General features: G+C 43.9%; 1 protein-coding gene across 1 annotated transcript; it reads right to left on the reverse strand.

The window, feature by feature from the left end:
- Window positions 1-1,395: 1,395 nt before the first annotated feature.
- fahd2a (fumarylacetoacetate hydrolase domain containing 2A) lies at window positions 1,396-21,733 on the reverse strand. The gene is made up of 9 exons (XM_085971067.1): window positions 21,693-21,733; window positions 15,940-16,239; window positions 13,774-13,990; window positions 13,190-13,249; window positions 11,285-11,447; window positions 6,932-7,040; window positions 4,890-4,977; window positions 3,439-3,534; window positions 1,396-1,496 (listed from the first exon to the last, which is right to left on the reverse strand). The coding sequence occupies exons 2-8, from the start codon at window positions 16,230-16,232 to the stop codon at window positions 3,472-3,474; spliced, it is 993 nt and encodes a 330-aa protein (XP_085827193.1). The 5' UTR covers window positions 16,233-16,239; window positions 21,693-21,733; the 3' UTR covers window positions 1,396-1,496; window positions 3,439-3,471.
- Between the last annotated feature and the right edge of the window lie 80 nt (window positions 21,734-21,813).

Raw genomic sequence — 21,813 nt, forward strand, 5'->3', positions numbered from 1 at the left:
GAGTTCTAAAAGATAAAAGCCTCCCAAAAAAACAATCTGTTAACTGCATAGCCACCAGACACCACAGCTAAGAGAGTCTACATAGGAAAGGTCCTGGGTTCAAGTTCCAGGGTAGGGAAGGTTAGATTAATTAACTAACTAATTTAATGCGGTTAGTGAGCTCAAGACTTGTTTCTATCTAATGCAAACTTGAAGACAGCTGTAAGGAATGCCACCAGATACTGTGGGTTTTACTACTTTCTATAATAAAAAATATAGCAAATATTTGAACCCACAATAGCACCATTTCAAAGCCCTCATCCTACCAGTAGGCCATTTAAGTTTGGAACTTAGTTATCCTGCAGCTACTACAATGTGGTCAGCTCAATGATAAATGGATCGGAGAAATATCCAAAACAAAAAGCAAATAACTTGTGTAAAGTCCTCGTCTAACTCTGGTTCAAATCCTAGGACAGTTTTAATTTAATAATTAATTTGCATATTTTAATTACAGTAGATGATTATTTAACTAATGGTAACCGTTGTTCTCGGATGTATCTGTTTGATTTGATGATGGTGAATGTACTTTTCAGTTCTGAAACCCAGATTCTGGAACAGACCCAGTCAGCAGACACCATCTTGGTTGAGCAAATCCAGTTTGTTAGCTCTTAAGTTGCACTCGGTTCAGTGTTATCTCATTCAGTGACAGCAAGGAGCAATACTCAGTGATAGCTCTTCACCCTGACTGACTCCAGTAAGCATCATTTTGTATGTACCTATACCTTTGAGTGATGGAGACTGAACAGCTCTCCATTAACTGGGCAAATACATCAAGGAGCTAATGCATCAGCTGAAGAATGCAGTTGGGAACTGCAGTCCAAGCACTTCCAAGTCTAATAATTAATGTTTGAAATAAAGAATTTGTATTTCTATAGCACCTTACATGACCTCAATGTCCCAATGCACTTCACATCCAACAAAGTGTTTTTGAAATGTAGTGACTGTTGTAGTGAAATATGGCAGCCAATTTGCACAGCAAGGTTGCACAAACAGCAGTGCGTAAATGAACAGATAATCTGTTTTAGTGATGTTGGTTGAGGGATAAATGTTGGCTGGGAGAACTCGCCTGCTCCTCTTTGAATAGTGCTGTGGGATCTTTTACGTTCACCTGAGAGGGCAGACGGGGCTTCAGTTTTACTCTCATTCAAAAGATGTTAAACCGTGGCCCCATCTGTTCTCTCAAGTGGATTACACATAAGATTGAGTACGTTAAACTGGGATGCTCTATCACATGATTTAGAAGTTCCATTGCATCTGCTTCAATCTATTTTTTCCAAAATGTCTAGATGAATAATGTTCCATTTTTCATTAAAGTGCATATTTTGGCATGCGGATACAATCAATCAGTCAGTTGCTTCTCCACACACGAGCTCCATCTCCAGTAGTCCACCTCTACTTCCCCTCATGTTCTGGCCACTCTCCACAGAAACATGCTCCATCTTGCCAGATAAATCAGCCTGCAAAACAAATGTGTTTCTCCAGTTTAAATTTGTGTTGCAGTTTTTAGTGCAACATGGCTTCTGGTTGTATGCTTTGAACAGTTTGTATCTGAGCAGAGATCTTCACCTCCATATTTACTGTGGATTTTTGTCCCATCCTTTAAGGCTCCCATGTCATTTAAAATGTTATTAAATTATGTAAACTTGAACTAATTAAGTTATTTAAAATAATTATTTAAATCATGGTAACCATTATTTTTAGATGTATCTATTTGATGTGATGGGGCTGAATATTTTAGTTCTGAAACCCAGAGCATTGTAGAGCCCCATTCTAACTAACAGAAAGCAGAGAGTCGGGATAAATGGGTCATTTTCCGGTTGGCAAACAGTAACTAGTGGGGTGCCACAGGGATCGGTGTTGGGGCCTCAACTATTTACAATCTACATTAATGACTTGGAATGAAGGGACCGAGTGTAATGTAGCCAAGTTTGCAGATGATACAAAGATGGGTGGGAAAGCAAGTTGTGCAGAGGACTAGAAGAAGCTGCAAAGGGATATAGACAGGCTAAGTGAGTAGGCAAACATTTGGCAGATGGAGTATAATGTGGGAAAGTGCGAGGTTATACACTTTAGCAGGAAAAATAAAAAAGCGAATTATTATTTAAATGGAGAGAGATTACAAAATGCTACAGTTCAGGAACCTGGGGGTCCTTGTGCATGAAACACAAAAAGTTAGCATGCAGGTACAGCAAGTAATCAGGCAAATGGAATGTTGGCCTTCATTTCAAAGGGGTTAGAGTATAAAAGAGTATTGGTGAGACCACACCTTGAGTACTGCGTACAGTTTTGGTCTCCTTATTTAAGGAAGGATATACTTGCATTGGAGGCAGTTCAGAGACGATTCACTAGGTTAATTCCAGAGATGAGGGGGTTGACTTAAGAGGAAATGTTGAGCAGGCTGGGCCTATACTCATTGGAATTTAGAAGAATGAGAGGTGATCTTATTGAAACATATAAGATACTGAGGGGGCTCGACAAGGTAGATGCAGAGAGGATGTTTCCCCTTGTGGGGAAATCTAGAACGCGGGGGCACAGTTTTAGAATAAAGGGTCGCCCTTTTAGAACTGAGATGAGGAGGAATTTCTTCTCTGAGGGTCGTAAATCTGTGGAATTCTCTGCTCCAGAGAGCCGTGGAGGCGGGGTCATTAAATACATTTAAGGTGGAGATAGACAGATTTTTGCAAGATAAGGGAGTGAAGGGTTATGGGGAGCAGACTGGGAAGTGGCTTTGAGCCCAAGGTCAGCCATGATCTTATTGAATGGCAGAGCAGGCTCGAGGGGCCAAGTGGCCTATTCCTGCTCCTATTGCTCATGTTTAACAGCCACCATCTTGACTAATCTAATCCAGTTTGTCAGTTGCTTCTTGAATTAAAGCAGATGCATTGAAACATCTATATAATGCGACAGAGCATCCCAGTTTAGCACTCTGAACCATGGTGTGTGCAGTCAAATATTGATTGTTGAGCTTGGAGCACTGCTGCACTTTGCAGTGTTTAGGCCTAATTTCCTAATATTTCTCTTGACTTTTTCTTGAAACAAGGAACGGCAACCAACATCAATGCAGGATTGTTGTGGCAATTCCTCCCGTGTGCTAGCAAAATGGGCAATAAAACCAGGCCCAATGTGCAGCAATTTTGGTTAACAATCTAAGTAAACATGGAATGAGAAAAGGCCATTCCCCTCTCAATCAGTGCACAATCTGGAATCTACCCCAACCATTAATCTGAGAGAAAGTTCTTAATTCCCAATCGTCAAAGGTAATCAGGCAATACTCCAGAATCATCTTCCATCCATATATCTCCATTACTTAACCCTGGTCTACTGTCATCCAGACATTCCCCCACCCCCTCCAGCACTCTTGGATATTATTCAAATATTTCTCAGTAAAAATAATGATACCTTATGTGAACGCAATCCAAAAACAGTGAGAACTTAAATGATAATGTTCCTTAAGGTTCCGATTTCATCTATTTCACATTCCACAGTGTCTCCACGCTGCAAGAAATTCAAACAAAATGAACACATTTTATCTGTAGAAGGTAGTGACATGTTACAGAGATGGGTGAATATTACAAAAATAAACAAACTGAGTTAGATTATGAGCAGGGTTTGTAAAGATAAAAATATGGCTCTGCTGGTGTTGGCTGCATTCCAAGAACAAATTTTTAAAAAAATCTAGGCCAGGATGGCTAAACGGGCATTATAATTGGCTTTAGCACTCCTTGACAAGAGAGGTAGAGGTAAAGATTAGCCAGGGTTCCTGGTGCTAATCACAATGCAGAGACTCCTGCTGGAAAGTACATACATGGACATCAGGTGAAGACAGGATTGTACTCTGATGTGTTTGTCAACTAACGGTCACTGTCAAAGCTCACACATCATAGAAATTTACAGCACAGAAGGAGGCCATTCGCCCCATCTTGTCTGCCGGCCGACAAAGAGCTATCCACCCCAATCCCACTTTCCAGCACTTGGTCCATAGCCTTGTAGGTTATGCCACTTCAAGTGCATACACAAGTACTTTTTAAATGTGATGAGGGTCTCTGCCTCTACCACCCTTTCAGGCAGCCCTTCCTATCCACTCTTATCCAGGCCCCTCATAACTTTGTACACCTCAATTAGGTGCCTCCTCGGTTCCAAAGAAAACAACCCCAGCCTAGCCAATCTTTCCTCATAGCTAAAATTCCCCAGCCCAGGCAACATCCTCGTAAATCTCCTTTGCACCCTCTCTAGTGCAATCACATCCTTCCTGTAATGTGGTGACCAGAACTGCACGCAGTATTCTAGCTGCGGCCTAACTAGTGTTTTATACAGTTCAAGCATAACCTCCCTGCTCTTGCCTTTATTAGCCGAGGCATAGAATACAAGTATCCCGTATGCCACCTTATCTACCTGTCCTGCTACCTTCAGGGATCTGTGGACATCCCTCTGATCTTCTGCACTTCTCCGTGTCCTATCATTTATATGTATTCCCTTGCCTTGTTAGCCCTCCCCAAATGGATTACTTCACACTTCTCCAGATTTAATTCAATTTGCCACTGTTCTGCCCACCTGACCAGTCCATTGATATCTTCCTGCAGTCTACAGCTTTCTTCTTCATTATCAATGATTAATGGTCATTTGGATGAGACAGCAGAGTGCTGTTGCTGCCTGTGGAACATTACCCACTTATTACTGCATACGGAGCATGACGGTTTTATTGGTGTTGAAATGGAGAGAAGCTTAAATTTGCATTTATATTGTGCTTCACTGCGTCTCTCAGAAATGCCTCAAAGCACTTCACTCACGCTGAATAACTTAAAAGTAAAGTCACAGTCGTTATTTAGGTGATGGCAAGAATCACCACTTACTTTGAAGAACACAGGTGGTTTCCTGAATACTCCAACTCCAGATGGTGTTCCAGTTAAGAAAATATCTCCCGGATACAGGGTCATAAACCTGAAAAAAATTAATTGGCAACAAGACAGAGTGCAAATGGTGTTCTGGTAACAGAAAGGAAATATAGTGCAAATGGCTTTTTAGCACTCACTGCTAAAAGCGATCAGGTGGACATACTGATCAAATCCCAATCGCCAAAACCCACTCATTTAACATTCTTTTTCCCATCTGTTTTACTGATCAGTTTGTGCTGGGAAGGAGAAATTCCCAAAAGTTGGATTGAAATGTTCGGGATTACCTACTCTCAGCGCTGCTCAAATCAAGCATAACAAAGAAAGAAGTAAGAAAGAATCTTTCACATCCTCAGGTTGTCCCAAGTTGCTTCCCAGCCAATTAATTACTTTTAGAAGTGTAGTCACTGTTGCTCTGTCAGTGAACACAGCAGCCAATTTATACATAGCAAGGTCTCACAGACCTGAGATAAATGACCAGTTAATCTGTGTTTTGGCAGTGTTCGCTGAGGGATAAATGTTGCTAGGGATCTTTTACCCACTACCTGAATAGACCTTAGTTGAACATCTCATCTGAAAGACAGCATCTCTAACAATGCAGTACTCCCTCAGGACTACACTGAAGTATAACCAAATTTTACTGTAATCCGTGAGTCTGAGATAGATATCTAGAACTAACTGTAGTGTTGATTATGGTTTTAGCCTAAATAGTGTCCTGTGGACTAAATTGGAAATGAGAGGGTGGACACAGGTTGCTGTAATAACATTACTATTCCACAAAGTGGCACTGTAGTCTGTGTCCACCTGAACATGGTTTAACTTCAAGATGAATGAAAATTCTGACACAATCTTGCTTTTTCTTTTGTTGGACTGGGGTAAATGTCAGTTTATTAAACTTTTTTATATTTTAGGTTTTTTTTAATATTCTTTAGTCTTTGGATAAAGTGTGAATGGACTCTTTGTTTGGTTCACACAGTGGTCACCAATATTGCCATTGCAGGAAATTCCAGGCAATTATCTTATGCTAGTTACAGGTTTGGCTGTACGTCTTGATCTGGTCTCGCTGGTTACAGATTCTCGCACAAAAATTGTTTTTAGTGAACTTTAAACTGCTGCTTGGAGGAATGGGAATGCTTTCCCCTTGTTCTGGCTGGTTGCTTCTGATCTACCCTCTCCGTCCCAATCTAGTCACAAAACTTCTTACTAGTCCTGATCCCATTATAGCGACTGCTGACTCCAGGTTTCTCCCAGTCTACCTCCCTGAAAAGTTTATGGTTTTCCTTTACTTTCTCATAGGACAGGGATGAAGTGAACGATTGCTACTGAAGGGTAGATGATTCCACTTTCTGAAACTTGTCTATACATCACCACAAGGGGTAGCCAAGTTTCACAAAGCAGGCAGTGCTGGGTCACCATGCCCTCCAAGTATTTCTCTTGCTGTGAGAAGGAGGGCAAGTGAACCATGATCTTTTCAGGCGGCAGATTGAGAGGAAGAAAGTACAGCACCAAATATGTATCCTGTTTAAAGGTTGACTCCATTTTTGTGTTTTATTGGCATTATTGAATTTCCCTGGTATTGCACTGAAATAATCCTGTGCAGCTCTGTATAACACTGGAGAAGAACTTTGAGCTGTACAATACTGTTATCTACTCCTTTAGCTCCACACTGGATTACTGCTTGCTCCCTACTCCTGCCATTCCCCTCCCAGTGTCTCCTTTATTATCCCCCTATCCTCTGGAACTGTTTCCCAAAATCTGCTCAGCATGCCCCCTCCCCCTTCAAGAGCCTCCTAAAAACTCTTCTCTCCAACTGCGACTTTGGTCTTTCCCCTAAATTATTTTTCCTGTTGGATGTTTAACTTGTTCTACCTTGTAAAGTGCTCTGAAATGTTTGCAGTAGAAATGTAAGTTGTCTTAATCCTGTGACATTGACGGCCAAATATCAAATCAATTCCAATACCTTTTATAATAATAAGTTGGGACATTATAAAAATAACACTCACCGTGACACCCAAGTGACAAGTGCCTCTGTTTTAAAGACCAGCTGATTGGTGTTGCTGTCTTGCATCACTTCTTCATTAACCCGGCAGCGAATCCCCAGTTTGTGGGGGTCTGTAACACAGAATGTTTGGCTGAATTACAAGAGTAAGGTGGACATGAAAGAACACATCTTTCTTCCAACTACCTGAGAATGAGGACATTTTGGAAAGAACAATGCACAGAACTACTTGTAACAGCACAAGAATATCTACAATTAGCCAGCCTCCTTCACAGACCAGGTACAACTTGCCCGGTCATGACCTCTACCTAGCCATTCATTAAAAATAATCCAGCTGCCTGGAATTTTAAGTCTGAATTTTCTCATTCAGGTTTGGCTACAGCTTGCATTCAGTGGGTTGACTTAACCCAGGCACGATTACCTCAGCAGAACTCAGAACCTACTCTCCTTTTGTGAACTTATTTTCTAATTCCTGTTAGAATTTTATAAGTTTCGATGAGATCCCCTCTCATTCTTCTAAACTCCAGCGAGTATAAGCCCAATCGACCCAATCTCTCCTCATACGTCATTCCTACCATCCCAGGTATCAGCCTGGTGAATCTTCGTTGTACTCCCTCCATGGCAAGAACATCCTTCCTCAGATAAGGTGACCAAAACTGCACACAATACTCAAGATGTGGTCTCACCAAGGCCCTGTACAACTGCAGCAAGACATCCAGGTCTTGTTGCACTTCCCCTTCTCCCAATCTATTGCCATTCAGATAATAATCTGCCTTCCTGTTTTTGACACCAAAGTGGATAACCTCGCATTTATCCATGTTATATTGCATCTGCCATGCTTCTGCCCAATCACCCAACCTGTCCAAATCATACTGGAGTTTCTCGGCATCCTCCTCACAGCACACACGCCCACCCAGCTTGTGTCGTCTGCAAACTTGGAGATATTACATCTAGTTCCCTCGTCTAGATCATTAATATATATTGTGAATAGCTGGGGGTGTGCTGGTTCAAGAAGACCATGTTTATTAATGGAAATGATTGAAGTTGAAAATACGGATACCCGTTTTTGTTCAATTCTTTTGACTACTATGAACTAAAGAACTACAGCACTTTATATTTGTTGGTTGTCTGGTTGCATTGTGATTAATATTCTAATTACGTATCTGGACGTTGCAGCACGTCAGCGCCATAGGAAAACCACTGCTCCTGCTGCCTGTGCAGCCATTGCTATAGTGACATGAGGGATGGGCTAATACGTTGAAAACCTTAAAATTAATACAAATTCCACTAATAGATGTGCCTCTTTCAGCTCACCTTGGGCTTTTGGATTGTTTGTCGATGCATAACCGTGTAACTGAGTGACGTTTCTGAAGTGTTAATGCATTATTATGCAGTTCTTTTATATCCCAGTCATTTCTGACAAATAATTTTTTTAAAATAGAGTTTGTTCATGACTAACTAAAAGCTTTTAATTAATTCTACCATAATTAAACTTACAGAATGGGCATGTAAGTGACAAATGAATTTCAATATAGGTAAGTGAGGTGGTGTATTTTGGTAGGAGGAATAAGGAGGCTACCTACTCCTTGGAAAATAAGAGTCTAAATGGGGTAGAGGCGCAAAGGGATCTCGGGGTATAGATTCGCAAATCATTAAAAGTAGCATCGCGGGTTAAAAAAGCCATAAAAGTGCAAATAAAGCACTGGGGTTCATTTCTAGAGGAATAGAATTCAAGAGCAGAGACAGTGGGCTCGAATTTCCAAGCCCCGTGGAGGCGAGTTTGGAGGCAGGAGTGATGGGAAAATTGCAGAATCGGGGGGCAGGAACCCATCCCGCCCCCAACCCGTTGTGCAGGTGAGTGATGGATGCATGTGTGCAGAGGTAAGTGTGTAAAGTGTTTTAATAAGTTTTACTTACCTTTACTTTCTCCTGCAGGCTTCCTTCCTTCAGGTCTCGGGAGTCCCTCAGTTCACCGGCACAGAAAGCAGAATGGCCACTGAACTGTCAAAAGCTGCAGCATTCTGCTTTCTGGTCTGGAGAGATCTCTAACTGAGTCTGAGTAGAAGGACTCAAGTTAGAAGACAGATTGTCAGTGTTTGACAGCTTCACAGAGCTGTCAAACGTTGATTTTTCATCTGTCAAAAGCTCTTGACAGATGAAATGTCAATCGCTGACATCACCAGTAACCAGGTGTCCCTTAATTGGCCTGCTGAGCTGCTGGGTGGGCTTAACAAGGTCAATCAAGGGAAAATAGCGTGGGCTGGCCACAAGTCGATGGAGGCGGGACTGCAACCCAAAAAGTGGGAGTCCCGCCTCCATCACGTCCCCATTGACAAAATCCAGCCCATTATGTTAAACTTGTATAGAACCTTGTCTGATTGTCTCATGATTTGAGACGGTGGGGTGGCAATATGGCATTACTATATACATGCTTTTATGTGGTTGCTGTTGTTGTTGTAAAAGTAGTTGTAACATTTGCCCACGGACGAAAAGGTCACGTTCAAAGGAGTTCGTGGCCCGCTCAGTACAAAAAAAATTAGAGGGAACATTGCTCATGACTAAGGTCAAGGGGACAAGTAGTAGAATGGATAGCAAACTGGCTACAAAGCAGAAAACAGAGAGTAGGGGTTAAAGGTAGTTACTCAGGCTGACGGAAGGTGGGAAGTGGTGTTCCACAGGGCTCAGTACTGGGACCACTGTTCATAATTGACATAAATAATTTGGACTCTGGAATCAAAAGTACAATATCAAAATTTGCAGATGGCACCAACTTGGGTCAATATGGTTAATACTGAGGAGGACTGCTGCAAAATACAAGAAGGCGTTAACAAACTTGCAGAATGGGTGGTAAATGACAAATGAATTTCAACATAGATGAGTGAGGTGGTGCATATTTGTAGGAGGAATGAAAAGACCACCTACTCTTGGAAAATAAGAGTCTAAATGGGGTAGAAGCGCAAAGGGATCTCGGGTCCAGGTAGAAAAATCACTAAGTACAGTGCAGGTTAACAAAGCCAAAAGTGCAAACAAAGCACTACGGTTTGTTTCTAAAGAAATAGAATTTAGACGCAGAGAAGTTATGTTAAACTTATACAGAGCCTTAGACCACACTTGGAGTACTGTGCACAGTTCTGGTCTCCGTATTACAAAAAGGATATAGAAGCACTGGAGAAAGTGCAAAAAATATTTACAAGGATGATACCAATATCAGGAAAGACTGAACATGCTGGGGTTCTTTTCTCTAGAAAAGAGAGGACTGAGAGGAGGCCTGATAGAGGTCTTTAAAATTATGAAGGGGTTTGACAGGATAGATGAAGAGAAGATGATTCCACTTGTGAGGTAGTCCAAAACTAGCCGCCATAAATACAAGATATTCACTAATAAATCTAAGAAGGAATTCAGGAGAAACTTCTTTACGCAGTGTGTGTTGAGAATGTGGAACGCGCTACCACGTGGAGTGGTTGAGACGAATAGCAGAGATGCATTTAAGGGAAGCTAGCTAAGTATGAGGGAAAAAGGAATAGAAGGATATGTCGATAGGGTGAGATGAAGTAAATAGAGTGGGAGGAGGCTCGTGTGGAGCATCAACATCGGCACAGACTGAATGGCCTATTTCTGTTCTGTAAATTTTATGCAATTCTATCAGTTCATCTGCTTTTGGTGGTGTGGAAGGAATGTTGGCCAAGGCACTGGAAAATTCACAGAATAGTATAGCAGAGAAGGAGGCCATTGGGCCAATCGAGTCTGCGCCGGCTCTTTCGAGGAGCAATCCAGTTAGTCCCACTGCCCCGCTCTTCTTCAAATAGTGCCATTGGAAATGCAAGACTTCTTCATACAAGGCAGTAATTAACATTGAGCTTTCTTGAAAACCATGAGAACAAAGCTCAAACAATTTACAAATGTTATGAATATTTGCAGAACCCAGAGACTGAATCACTGCCGTCAGGTTTCCAGCAGGTGTCTTTATTCTTCATCCCTATTATCTAATAGCATGAATTTGAATTATTATACAGAGAGTGTGCCAATTGCAGTAAAGATAATGAGACATTAATCAAAGGGTAATAATGAAAAGGTGACAGAAACAGGTTTGGTATACAGTGACTAGTAGATAAGAGGTTACAGGAAAATGTAACTGACACGTCTAAAAAGAGACCAGAATTGGAGGAATGCAGAGATCTCAGAGGGTTGTGGGGCTGGAGCAGGTTACAGAGATAGGGAGGGGCGAGGCCATGGAGGGATTTGAAAACAAGGATGAGAATTTTAAAATGGAGGTGTTTGGGGACTGGGAGCCAGTGTAGGTCAGCGAGAACAGGCATGGTAGCACTATCTGGTCCCAGATGCAGTGTCCTATCAGTACCTGAGAGAGCATCTCTGGTGACTATGGCTGGTCCCAGTGGACAGAATGTGTCAAACGTTTTACCCAGCAGCCACTGCTTGCCATTTCGCTTCATCTGCCAGTCCCGTGCACTGACATCATTTGCGACCGTAAACCCAGCCACAAAGTCCATTGCTTCTTCTTTCTGTGAAGAGGGTATGACATTTATTGCCAGCTCTTTCATTCAATTCACAGTACTCATTGTCTGAATCTCCTCAGTCACCAACTGGCCACCCAGGACCCTACAGTGGAGTCTCGAAATATTGAACTCTGAGGGGACTGATAATAAACGTTGAGGTATTGAGATTTCTGCTCCCGGCCTGCCCCTACTTTTGTGCACCCTTCAGCTCCACACTCCCACTCAATTAAGGCTGCCTACATTTATTACATAAACTTCTGATGCGATCCTAAATCTGATCCGAATTAGTCTGGTTCGCTGTTAGTTATACAGCAACTGGCTCCCCACAGTACTCTTCAGAACTGGTCTGCTATTCTCCTGCTATCCCCTATCTGACACCCAGTGAGCATGCAGAACAGTCTGCCCAAATTTGGATTGGAAACAGTCAGTGGTGTTCCTTTAGTACTCAATTCATGTTTGAATCTGGCAGGATTTAGGATTTTATATCTACTAATGGGGGATACGGAGCTGAGAACAGATATTATGCTGCAGGATTCGCAAATTCAAACAGATTAATTCTGCAGGATAGGAGTACAGTGTTGTCTGTTCTGGGTGCTGACCAGGAATTGGAGAGAGAAAAGTAGGAGACCAGCAGACCAGTGCTGGAGACTTCAAAACTCTTCAACTCCTTCATACAATCTTCAGGTTTTTAAAACCCATTCTTGGTGTCACCTAATTGTGACTCTGATTTAACTCGTAATCTCTCCTGCTCTTTCCACCCTTGCTGATGCCCTGCACTGAAGCCTTGTCCATTGACCTTGGTTGCTCAAATAATAAAAATGGTTCAGTAACACACCAGGAATTGCATTGACCCACCAAGCCATCCAAGAGACTCTATTGTCTCCCATTATCTTAGGCCCTGTGCACCACACACCACTCCCCAGCTGGGTAGCACCTCAGCCCTGGTCTACTGCCTCATTCAGCAGGAGTTCCTGGCCACTGTACATGATGTGTAGCAGTCCTGATAGCGTGCTTGCCTCGTAGTCAGAAGCTCATGGATCCAAGCCCCACTGAGCACATAACCTAGGCTGACATGCCAATGCAGTATTGAGGAAGTGCTGACTACCTTTAAATGAGATGTTAATCCGAGGCCCCTTCTGTCTGTTATGGGGACATGAAAGATCTCATGGCACCTTACAAAGAACAACAGGAAGCTCCCAGTGTCCTGACTAACACTCCTTTCTCATCTAAAAACAGATTAATTGGTCATTCATCTACTTTACTATTTCTGGGATCTTGCTGTGTGAAAATTGGCTGTCACATCTGCCTACATAACAGTATTGTCATTTAAAAATAATTCACTGGACTTTGGGACATCTTGAGACACAGTAAGGCATATAGTTGCAAGTCTTTTTCCCCACACAGATGTACAAAGCATCTGTCAAGCTGCTGCATTTCAATTATAAAGTCCTGCTTCTCCTATGGGCTGTATCCTTACCAGTCCTGCACTGGGCCTTTACCTCTATCTGCCAACACTGCAAACAGCTCACACATTAAATGGAGGGTAGCAGGAATATGGCATTAGATCCAATTGTGACATTTTCCAGATCCCAATGGCCTCTCCTTACACTAAATGTGGTATCGGAGAAGGTGAGAGTCTGTGGTAGAGATTAGTTGGGCTAGTAGTTGTCACAGGCACTCTCTAAGCTCTGGCTTCCTGCTGGTTTATACCGTGGGCATATAATGAACACATATTAACATGGACAGACCTTAATGTGCTTCCCCTTCTTCCCAATGACAAACGCCAGCTCCACCTCCCAGTCCACTTCCTGCAAGAGGGACCAAAACACAAATGAGAACCATTGTTGATGAATACTGTAATATTAGATACAGGCAAAGAACTACTGGCATTTAACCGATATCTGCAGTCAGCTCCGCTCAAATAAAGAGAAACTGAAAATGCCGAACCATTTTCCGTCTACATGCACTATACCCACAAGTATAAAAACAGAACATGCTGCAGATGCATAGCAGCTTGGTCAGCAACTGAAAGAGGAAGACAGCTTAACATTTCAGGTGGGTGCTTCACCAGAACGCCGTCAAGGGTCCGGCATAGATGTAAGGCTATCCTTGTCATAGGTACACACCTCAGACTAGAAGTAAGTACTCCTGTACAAGGTGCAATCTAAGTGGACCAAGTTTAAGGTAAGAACACTTTCCACTCACCGTAAACTATTGATGGGTGATACTTTAACCCCTTCCGTCACCTACCCAATAGGGCCTTGACCCCTTCCTCCCTCTAGTCATGTCAGATCCACCCTCTCCCCCAACTGTAGAAGAGAAACATACTTACATTGCTCTCCGCAGGGTGGATGATGTCACTGTAGGGCCCCACTATGGAACTACCAAACTTGCTAAATATAATTGGCTCCTTTGGGATTGCCACATTCTGCTCCAGGCAGTGATCCATATAGTTCATCCCAACACACACCACTTTGTCTGGGTTAGTTACAGGTGGCAGAAGCGTTATCTCTGAGTGACACAGGGCATGCTTTCCACAATCCAGGGCTCTGTATACACAATAAAAACAAATTCTGGAGGGTCACTGTCAAATTATAGGAGTAACACAGTTATTCAGGCTGAACAACAGCAGACTCAATATTCCCTGTAAATATGTCAACATCTCTTAACACCATACCAATACTTACACAAACAAAACAATTCAAGAAACTATTGTCCTGGCCAATATTTATCCCTCAAACAACATCACAAAAACAGATTATTTGGTCATTATCACATTGCTGTTCGTGGGAGCTCGCGCAAATTGGCAGCTGCGTTTACTATATTACAACAGTGACAACAGCAACTTGTATTTATATAGCACCTTTAATGCAGTAAAACGTCCCAAGGCGCTTCACAGGAGCGATTATCAAACAAAATTTGACACCGAGCCACATAATGAGAAATTAGGGCAGATGACCAAAAGCTTGGTCAAAAAGGTAGGTTTTAAGGAGCGTCTTAAAGAAAGAAAGAGAGGTGGAGCGGCACAGAGGTTTAGGGAGGGAATTCCAGAGCTTAGGACCTTGGCAGCAGAAGGCACGGCCACCAATGGGTTAGCGATTAAAATCAGGGATGCACAAGAGTGCAGAATTAGAGGAGCGCAGAGATCTCGGAGGGGGGGGTTGTGGGGCTGGAGGAGATTAGAGATAGGAAGGGGTGAAATTCCCCTTGTTTGTGCCTCCAGTGGGAGGAGCTTATGGGGCAAAAATGGCTTATCACCCCCTCGGGGCGATAACCGCGCCTCCCGCGAAATTCCGCGGGAGGTTAGCGGTGGCTCTACCGGGTATCGCCCCGATCTTCTGCGCCCGGGGATCATGAGGTCATCTCCGGGTGCAGCGCGAACAGTGAGGCCGGCCACTCGTGGGCCAGACGACATGGAAAAGTCGCCGATTAAAAAAAAAAAAAAAAAAATTCTGAGCACCAGACACAGGCTGAGTGCAGTGATTGGTCAGCGCGGTACTCCCGCACTCCAGCAAATGCCAACAAAAATGTAGAGCTCGCAGCGGGGAGCCCTTCCCTTTAATTGAGGGACGAGCCCCTGCAATGCGGCAGCGCCACGCGTGGTGGTGCTGAGCACATCGCCCCGGATCGGGACATTCCCCGCGTGGCGGTGCCGAGCACATCGCCCCGGATCGGGACATTCCCCGCGTGGCGGTGCCGAGCCCATCGCCCCGGATCGGGACATTCCCCGCGTGGCGGGGCCGAGCCCATCGCCCCGGATCGGGACATTCCCCGCGTGGCGGGGCCGAGCCCATCGCCCCGGATCGGGACATTCCCCGCGTGGCGGGGCCGAGCCCATCGCCCCGGATCGGGACATTCCCCGCGTGGCGGGGCCGAGCCCATCGCCCCGGATCGGGACATTCCCCGCGTGGCGGGGCCGAGCCCATCGCCCCGGATCGGGACATTCCCCGCGTGGCGGGGCCGAGCCCATCGCCCCGGATCGGGACATTCCCCGCGTGGCGGTGCCGAGCCCATCGCCCCGGATCGGGACATTCCCCGCGTGGCGGGGCCGAGCCCATCGCCCCGGATCGGGACATTCCCCGCGTGGCGGGGCCGAGCCCATCGCCCCGGATCGGGACATTCCCCGCGTGGCGGTGCCGAGCACATCGCCCCGGATCGGGACATTCCCCGCGTGGCGGTGCCGAGCACATCGCCCCGGATCGGGACAAGATCGCGCCCAAAGTGCTTTTATGACATCAACAAACACAAGATACTAAGTTCCCGCTGACATCACTTCCCAGCATGTACTTACTGTCTGATGTTATGATACAGAGATTGCTTGTGATGGTTGTTTAGCCAATCACACTTCACATCTTTTAGCAAAAAAAATGAAAGAGACTAAAACAGCAAGAGGAGCATTGACTTTTCTGGCTCCCATGCTTTTCTAACTATTACTGATTTTGATATATAGAGAAACAATTTTAACAATTAAAAATTAATGAACAAAATGATCAAATACCTTCTTGCAGTTTCCATGGCAGTCTCTCCCTTTTCCAGAAACTCCTTCATGGTTCTGGGGAGGGAGCTATCAAATAAATTCAGATCAATAACATTCCCTCCATCCTTCTCCTGTACTCCCACTCTCATTCCATTCTGATCGCCGGCAGTCAGGAACTGGACGAGCCTCATCCTCCAACCCTTGGAGATAGACAGTCGTCTCACTTGGAAACAGCAGCTGAGCTTCGAACAAATGCTCCCAGGTCTGGCTCCGACCAAACATAGAATTGCAGTTCCATTAGCGAGAGCCTGCATTATAATACTGATGAATATGGTAATTTAATCAACTTTGTAAGAACTTCATGACAGAAAAATAGCTCTTTATTAAAGTTTCACAATCATTTTCAAGACACTGATTAAGTTGGAGGTGTGAGAGGAATTCTAGATACAGGAAACTTTGGTTTATCCGGAGGTTAACTGTCCGGAATGCTCGATCCACCGGCAAAATTCAGGAGTCGGTTCAGTAAGTTTTTTTTCTTTTCGTTGCTTTTTTTTCACTAGTCAGACTCTGCACGGTCTAGCTAAAGCTGTTGCTTAGCTACAGAGACGCTTGCAAGCTACGGCCGACTGTTTAGAAGCAACAGGGTTTGTTGCTAGATACGGAGCTCAAAAGCTTCCGTATATGTTTTAACATTAGCGCTGGTTTGTCCGGCAGTTTTGATGGGATGGCAACAGCTCGGTCCTGTCGGTGCCGGATATCACAAAGTTTCCTGTATCCCATAATAGGAAAGATATTGCAGCTATGGATAGGATATAGTAAAAGTTTGCTTCCAAATCACAGGTTTTTTTTAATGGAGTTTATTTTCACCGGAATAGAGAAGGTTAAAGGAGGAATCTAATAGGGGTTTTCACGCTGAGCCAGACTGGTCGCAATCTTGTCTTCTCATTTCACCCCAAGTTAAGTTTCCAACACCATACGCTGTCCATCACAAAGACCACCTACTTCCTACCTCTAACATCGCCTGCTTTCACCCCTATCTCAGCCCATCTGCCGCTAAAACCCTCATCCATGCCGTTGTGACTTCTAGACTTGACTATTCCAGTGCCCTCTTGGCTGGACTCCCAACCTCCACACTCTGTAAACCTCAGCTCATCCAAACCTCTGCTACCCGTATCCAATGCGCAACACAGTCCCACTTGCCCATCACACCCGTCCTCACTGAGCTACACTGGTTCCTCGTCCCCAACACTTCACATTTAAAATTCTCATCCTTGTGTTTAAATGCCCTTCCCTATCCCTGTGACCTTCTCCAGCATTAGAACTGCACCCAGACTTTCCATTCCTCTGAGTCCAGCTTTTGCGTATCCCTCTACCCTTTGCCCCACTACTGGCAGCCGTATGTTCAGCCGCCTAAGCCCTACGCTCTGGAGTTCCCTTCTTAAACCCCTTCACCTCTCCTCATCCCTTTCATCCTTTAAGACCATCCTTAAAACAAACTTCTTTGACCGAGCTTTTGGTCATTCCTCCTCGTATCCCCATCTGTGTCTCAGTGTCCATTTTTTTCCTTACATCTCCATGAGGCACCTTGGATTTTTCTACCTTGAAGGTACTTATATAAATACATGTTGTTGTTGTTGTTGCTAATAGAAAAAAGTTGTTTCCATTGGTTAGCAAATCAGTAACAAAGGGGGTGTAGGCTCAGGACTATCGCCAGAAGAAGAAAGTGGGTGTAGGCTCAGGACTATCACCAGAAGAACAAAGGGGGTGTAGGCTCAGGACTATCGCCAGAAGAACAAAGGGGGTGTAGGCTCAGGACTATCGCCAGAAGAACAAAGGGGGTGTAGGCTCAGGACTATCACCAGAAGAACAAGGGGAAGTTTGGAGAAATGTCTTCACACAAAGAGTTGTCAGAAGGTAGATTCCTGTACCACTGAAGCAGAGACTATAACAGCATTTGAAAGGGATTAGATAAGTGTTTGAAAGGGAAGAATATGGAGAAATGGCAGGGGAATGGAATTAAAGTAGACATTTCCAGCTGAAGAGGGCACAGGCGCATTGGGATGAATGAACTCCTTCTGTGCTGTACATTCTTTCATCCACTAACATAGGGTGGAATGTTTTTCCTTGATATTTTTAACAAAATTGGAATGGAGCGACAGGGCTGTAAATACTGGAAATGTTAGACGTGACATTTATGATCAGTAAGAATGAAACAAGGTGGCTAAAATAAAAATGAATGGAGCGGTGTTTATTTTTAAAAGCAATGCCCAGGCCAACACGTCACATTTTAAAAACCTAATAAGCCATTGCCATTCCTGATAAGTGACAAGTCACAGGTTGGTATTATCTGTAACAATTAAAAAAATCTTCATTTAGATAGCACTCTTCATGTCAGAAAGATGTTCTGCAGCACTTTACAGATTGATGGACAATGACCAGGAGAGAAAATCTTCGGGGGAATGGAATGAAGGAGTGGGGTTGAAAAGTGTTCAGTAGGCTTTTAAAAGCAGAAGGAGCTCCAGAAGGCAAATGTATGGTGGCTGAAAGAATGGACAGCAAAGGTGGACCAGAGGACAGGGAGTGAGGAGCAGACCAGTGTCAGAGGAAAGAAGTGTGCATGTAGAGGCATAGGGCTGAAGAAGATCATTGAGTCTGAGTGGGGTGAGGCTTTGGGGGCCTTTTTTAATAAAAAAAAAAGCCCATTAAAAATAATATGCTTAACAAAGCAACATAAAAAACTAGAAATTATTAAACAATTAAATTGTATTATTATTGGTGACTAAAAGTCACTCTATACCCTGCGGTGCCCACCAGTCGCGGGAAGGCCTCAAACGTACCGGTGGATACCGCATGCTCCCTCTCCGTGGCCACATGGGCTCAGTTAATGCCACAAAAGAGAGGCAGATTATTTTAAGGTGAGAATCAGAATCCTCAAATTTGAATTATATGGTGACAGGGAGCACTTAGAGGCTGGTGAGGACCAGGGTAACGGCAATATGAGGTTTTCAACAGATAAGGATTTGGGCAATGTCATTCTGCAGTTTGTGGAAGGTGGAGGCTGATTAAAGAAAGAAAGACTTGCATTTATATAGCGCCTTTCACGACCACCGGACGTCTCAAAGTGCTTTACAGCCAATGAAGATTAAGAGAGCATCAGCAAAGTTGGAGCCTTGCGGTGATCAAAGTATGGATTAGAGTCTCAACAGCAGTGGGGGAGAGGCAGGGCTTGAGGCTCGCACTGTTGTGAATGTAGTCTCGGCGATGGGAGTGGGTGTAGGAAAGGAAACCCAGCTCAGAATCAAGCAACACACCAAGGTTTTGCACCAACTGACTTGGTCTGAGATGGTAGTCAAGCAGGTTGATTGGGGTCAAGGCCAGAAACACACAAGATCTGTTGGGAGCCAAAACTTGATGCCTTTATATTAAACTAGACCGGAGGCAATTTTGACTCTCCCAAGATTTAAGGTACATACATAGGATTACATCGGATAGACAGCACAGCAACAGGCCATTCGGCCCAACCAGTCCATGCCGACGTTTATGCTCCACTCGAGTCTCCTCCCGTCTTTCCTCATCTAAATCTATCAGCATAACCCTCTATTCCCTTCCCCCTCATATGCTTGTCCAGCCTCCCCTTAAATGCATCTATACTGTTCGCTTCAACCACTCCCTGTGGTAGCGAGTTCCACATTCTCACCACACTTTGGGTAAAGACGTTTCTTCTGAATTCCCTATTTTATTTCTTGGTGACTATCTTATATTGATGGCCTATAGTTATGCTCTTCCCCACAAGTGGAAACACTCTGTATCCACTCTATCAAAACCTTTCATAATTTTAAAGATCTCTATTAGGTCACCCCTCAGCCTTCTTTTCTCAAGAGAAAAGAGACCCAGCCTGTTCATCCTTTCCTGATATGTAAACCCTCGCATTTCTGGTATCATCCTTGTAAATCTTCTCTGCACCCTCTCTAGTGCCTCTATATCCTTTTTATAATATGGTGACCAGAACTGTACACAGTACTCTAAGTGTGGTCTAACCAACATTCGATACAGGTTTAGCATAACCTCCCTACTTTTCAATTCTATCCCTCTAGAAATAAACCCGAGTGCTAGGTTTGATTTTTTTTATGGCCTTGCTAACCTGTGTCGCTACTTTTAGTGATTTGTGTATTTGTACTCCGAGATCCCTTTGTTCCTCTACCCCACCTATACTCGCACCCTCCAAGTAATGTGACCTCCCTATCCTTCCTACCAAAATGTAATAACCTCACATTTATCTGTGTTGAACTTCATTTTCCAATTATATGCCCATTCTGCAAGTTTATTAACGTCCTCCTGTAATTTGTTGCAGTCCTCCTCAGTATTGAAAATTTGGTGTCCTCCGCAAATTTAGAAATTGGGTTTTTGATTCCAAAGTCAAAATCATTAATGTAAATTGTGAACAACAGTGGTCCCAGCACTGATCCTTGTGGAACCCCACTACCCACCTTCGGCCACTGTGAATAGCTACCCTTTACCCCATCTCTCTGCTGTCTGTCTTGAAGCCAGCTAGCTATCCATTCTGCTACTTGTCCCCTGACTCCGCATTCTCTGACCTTATTCATCAGTCTATTATGGGGTAACTTATCGAAGGCCTTTTGAAAATCTAGATAAATTACATCTACTGCATTACCATCTCTCTGTTACCTCTTCAAAAAATTCAATGAGGTTAGTCAAGCAAGACTTTCCCTTTTGAAATCCATGCTGACTATTCCTTATTATATTTTTGGTTTCTCCTTTAGTAGGGATTCCATTATTTTTCCTACCAACGATGTTAAGCTGACTCGTCTATAATTCACTGGACATGTTCTATCCTCTTCTTGAATACAGGTATTATGTTAGCTATCCGCCAGTCTTCTGACACTACACCTTTTTCTAACGAATTATTAAATATGTTTAGTAATGCCTCTGCTATCTCTTCCCTAGATTCTTTTAAAATGCGTGGATGCAATCCATCTGGACATGGGGTTTTATCCTCTTTTGAGTTTGATTAGTTTATTTAATATATCCCCTCTTTTTATTGAAAATACACTTATCTCATTACTAATTGCATCGTCCATGTTATGTCCACCTGTTCTATCGAATGTAAAAGAATGACCACCGGACATCCCACAGCGCTTTACAGCCAATGAAGTACTTCTTGAAGTAGTCACTGTTGTAATGTGCGAAATGTGGCAGCCAATTTGCGCACAGCAAGCTCCCACAAACAGCAATGTGATAATGACCAGATAATCTGTTTTTTAATGGTGTTGATTGAGGGATAAATATTGGCCAACTCCCCTGCTCTTCTTCGAAAATAGTGCCGCGGGATCTTTTACGTCCACCTGAGAGGCCAGACGGGGCCTCGGTTTAACGTCTCATCCGAAAGACGGCACCTCCGACAGTGCAGCACTCCCTCAGCACTGCACTGGAGGGTCAGCCTGGATTTTTGTAGTCGAAGTTCAACAGCACACCTTCCGTTGGCACACAGGTCGTAAGGTTGACAGTCAACTATTTAGCCTGGGGCGGGGGGTTATATTTCCTGCTTTATGCAACTTCTGAGGTTTGTTTTTTGAGATTTGCTCTCCAAAGGCCTCGGCACTTGTCCAATGACGTCAGAAAATGAACCACCTTTGTATTCTCTTCAGTAAAGCTAATTAAACCGTGACTGCAAACGCTGGTTGACAAGAACTAGCTTGGAACCTTCACCTGCTGTCATTTCAACCCCAACACCCAGCAGTTTAAAGAGAGTTTACCTCAGTGAGCTAACGTCCAGGTTGTCAGCGCGAAGCCTGTGATTGACAGCAAGGGCAGGGGGGGGTTGAAGGCAGGCCAATCATAAGGGAGTCTGGGCGGGACTAGCGCGGCGGCAGCCAA

The sequence above is a fragment of the Somniosus microcephalus genome, chromosome 30 (assembly GCF_052327205.1).
Source record: "Somniosus microcephalus isolate GS21.2 chromosome 30, FLI_Smic_1.0, whole genome shotgun sequence".
Lineage (NCBI taxonomy): Eukaryota > Metazoa > Chordata > Chondrichthyes > Squaliformes > Somniosidae > Somniosus > Somniosus microcephalus.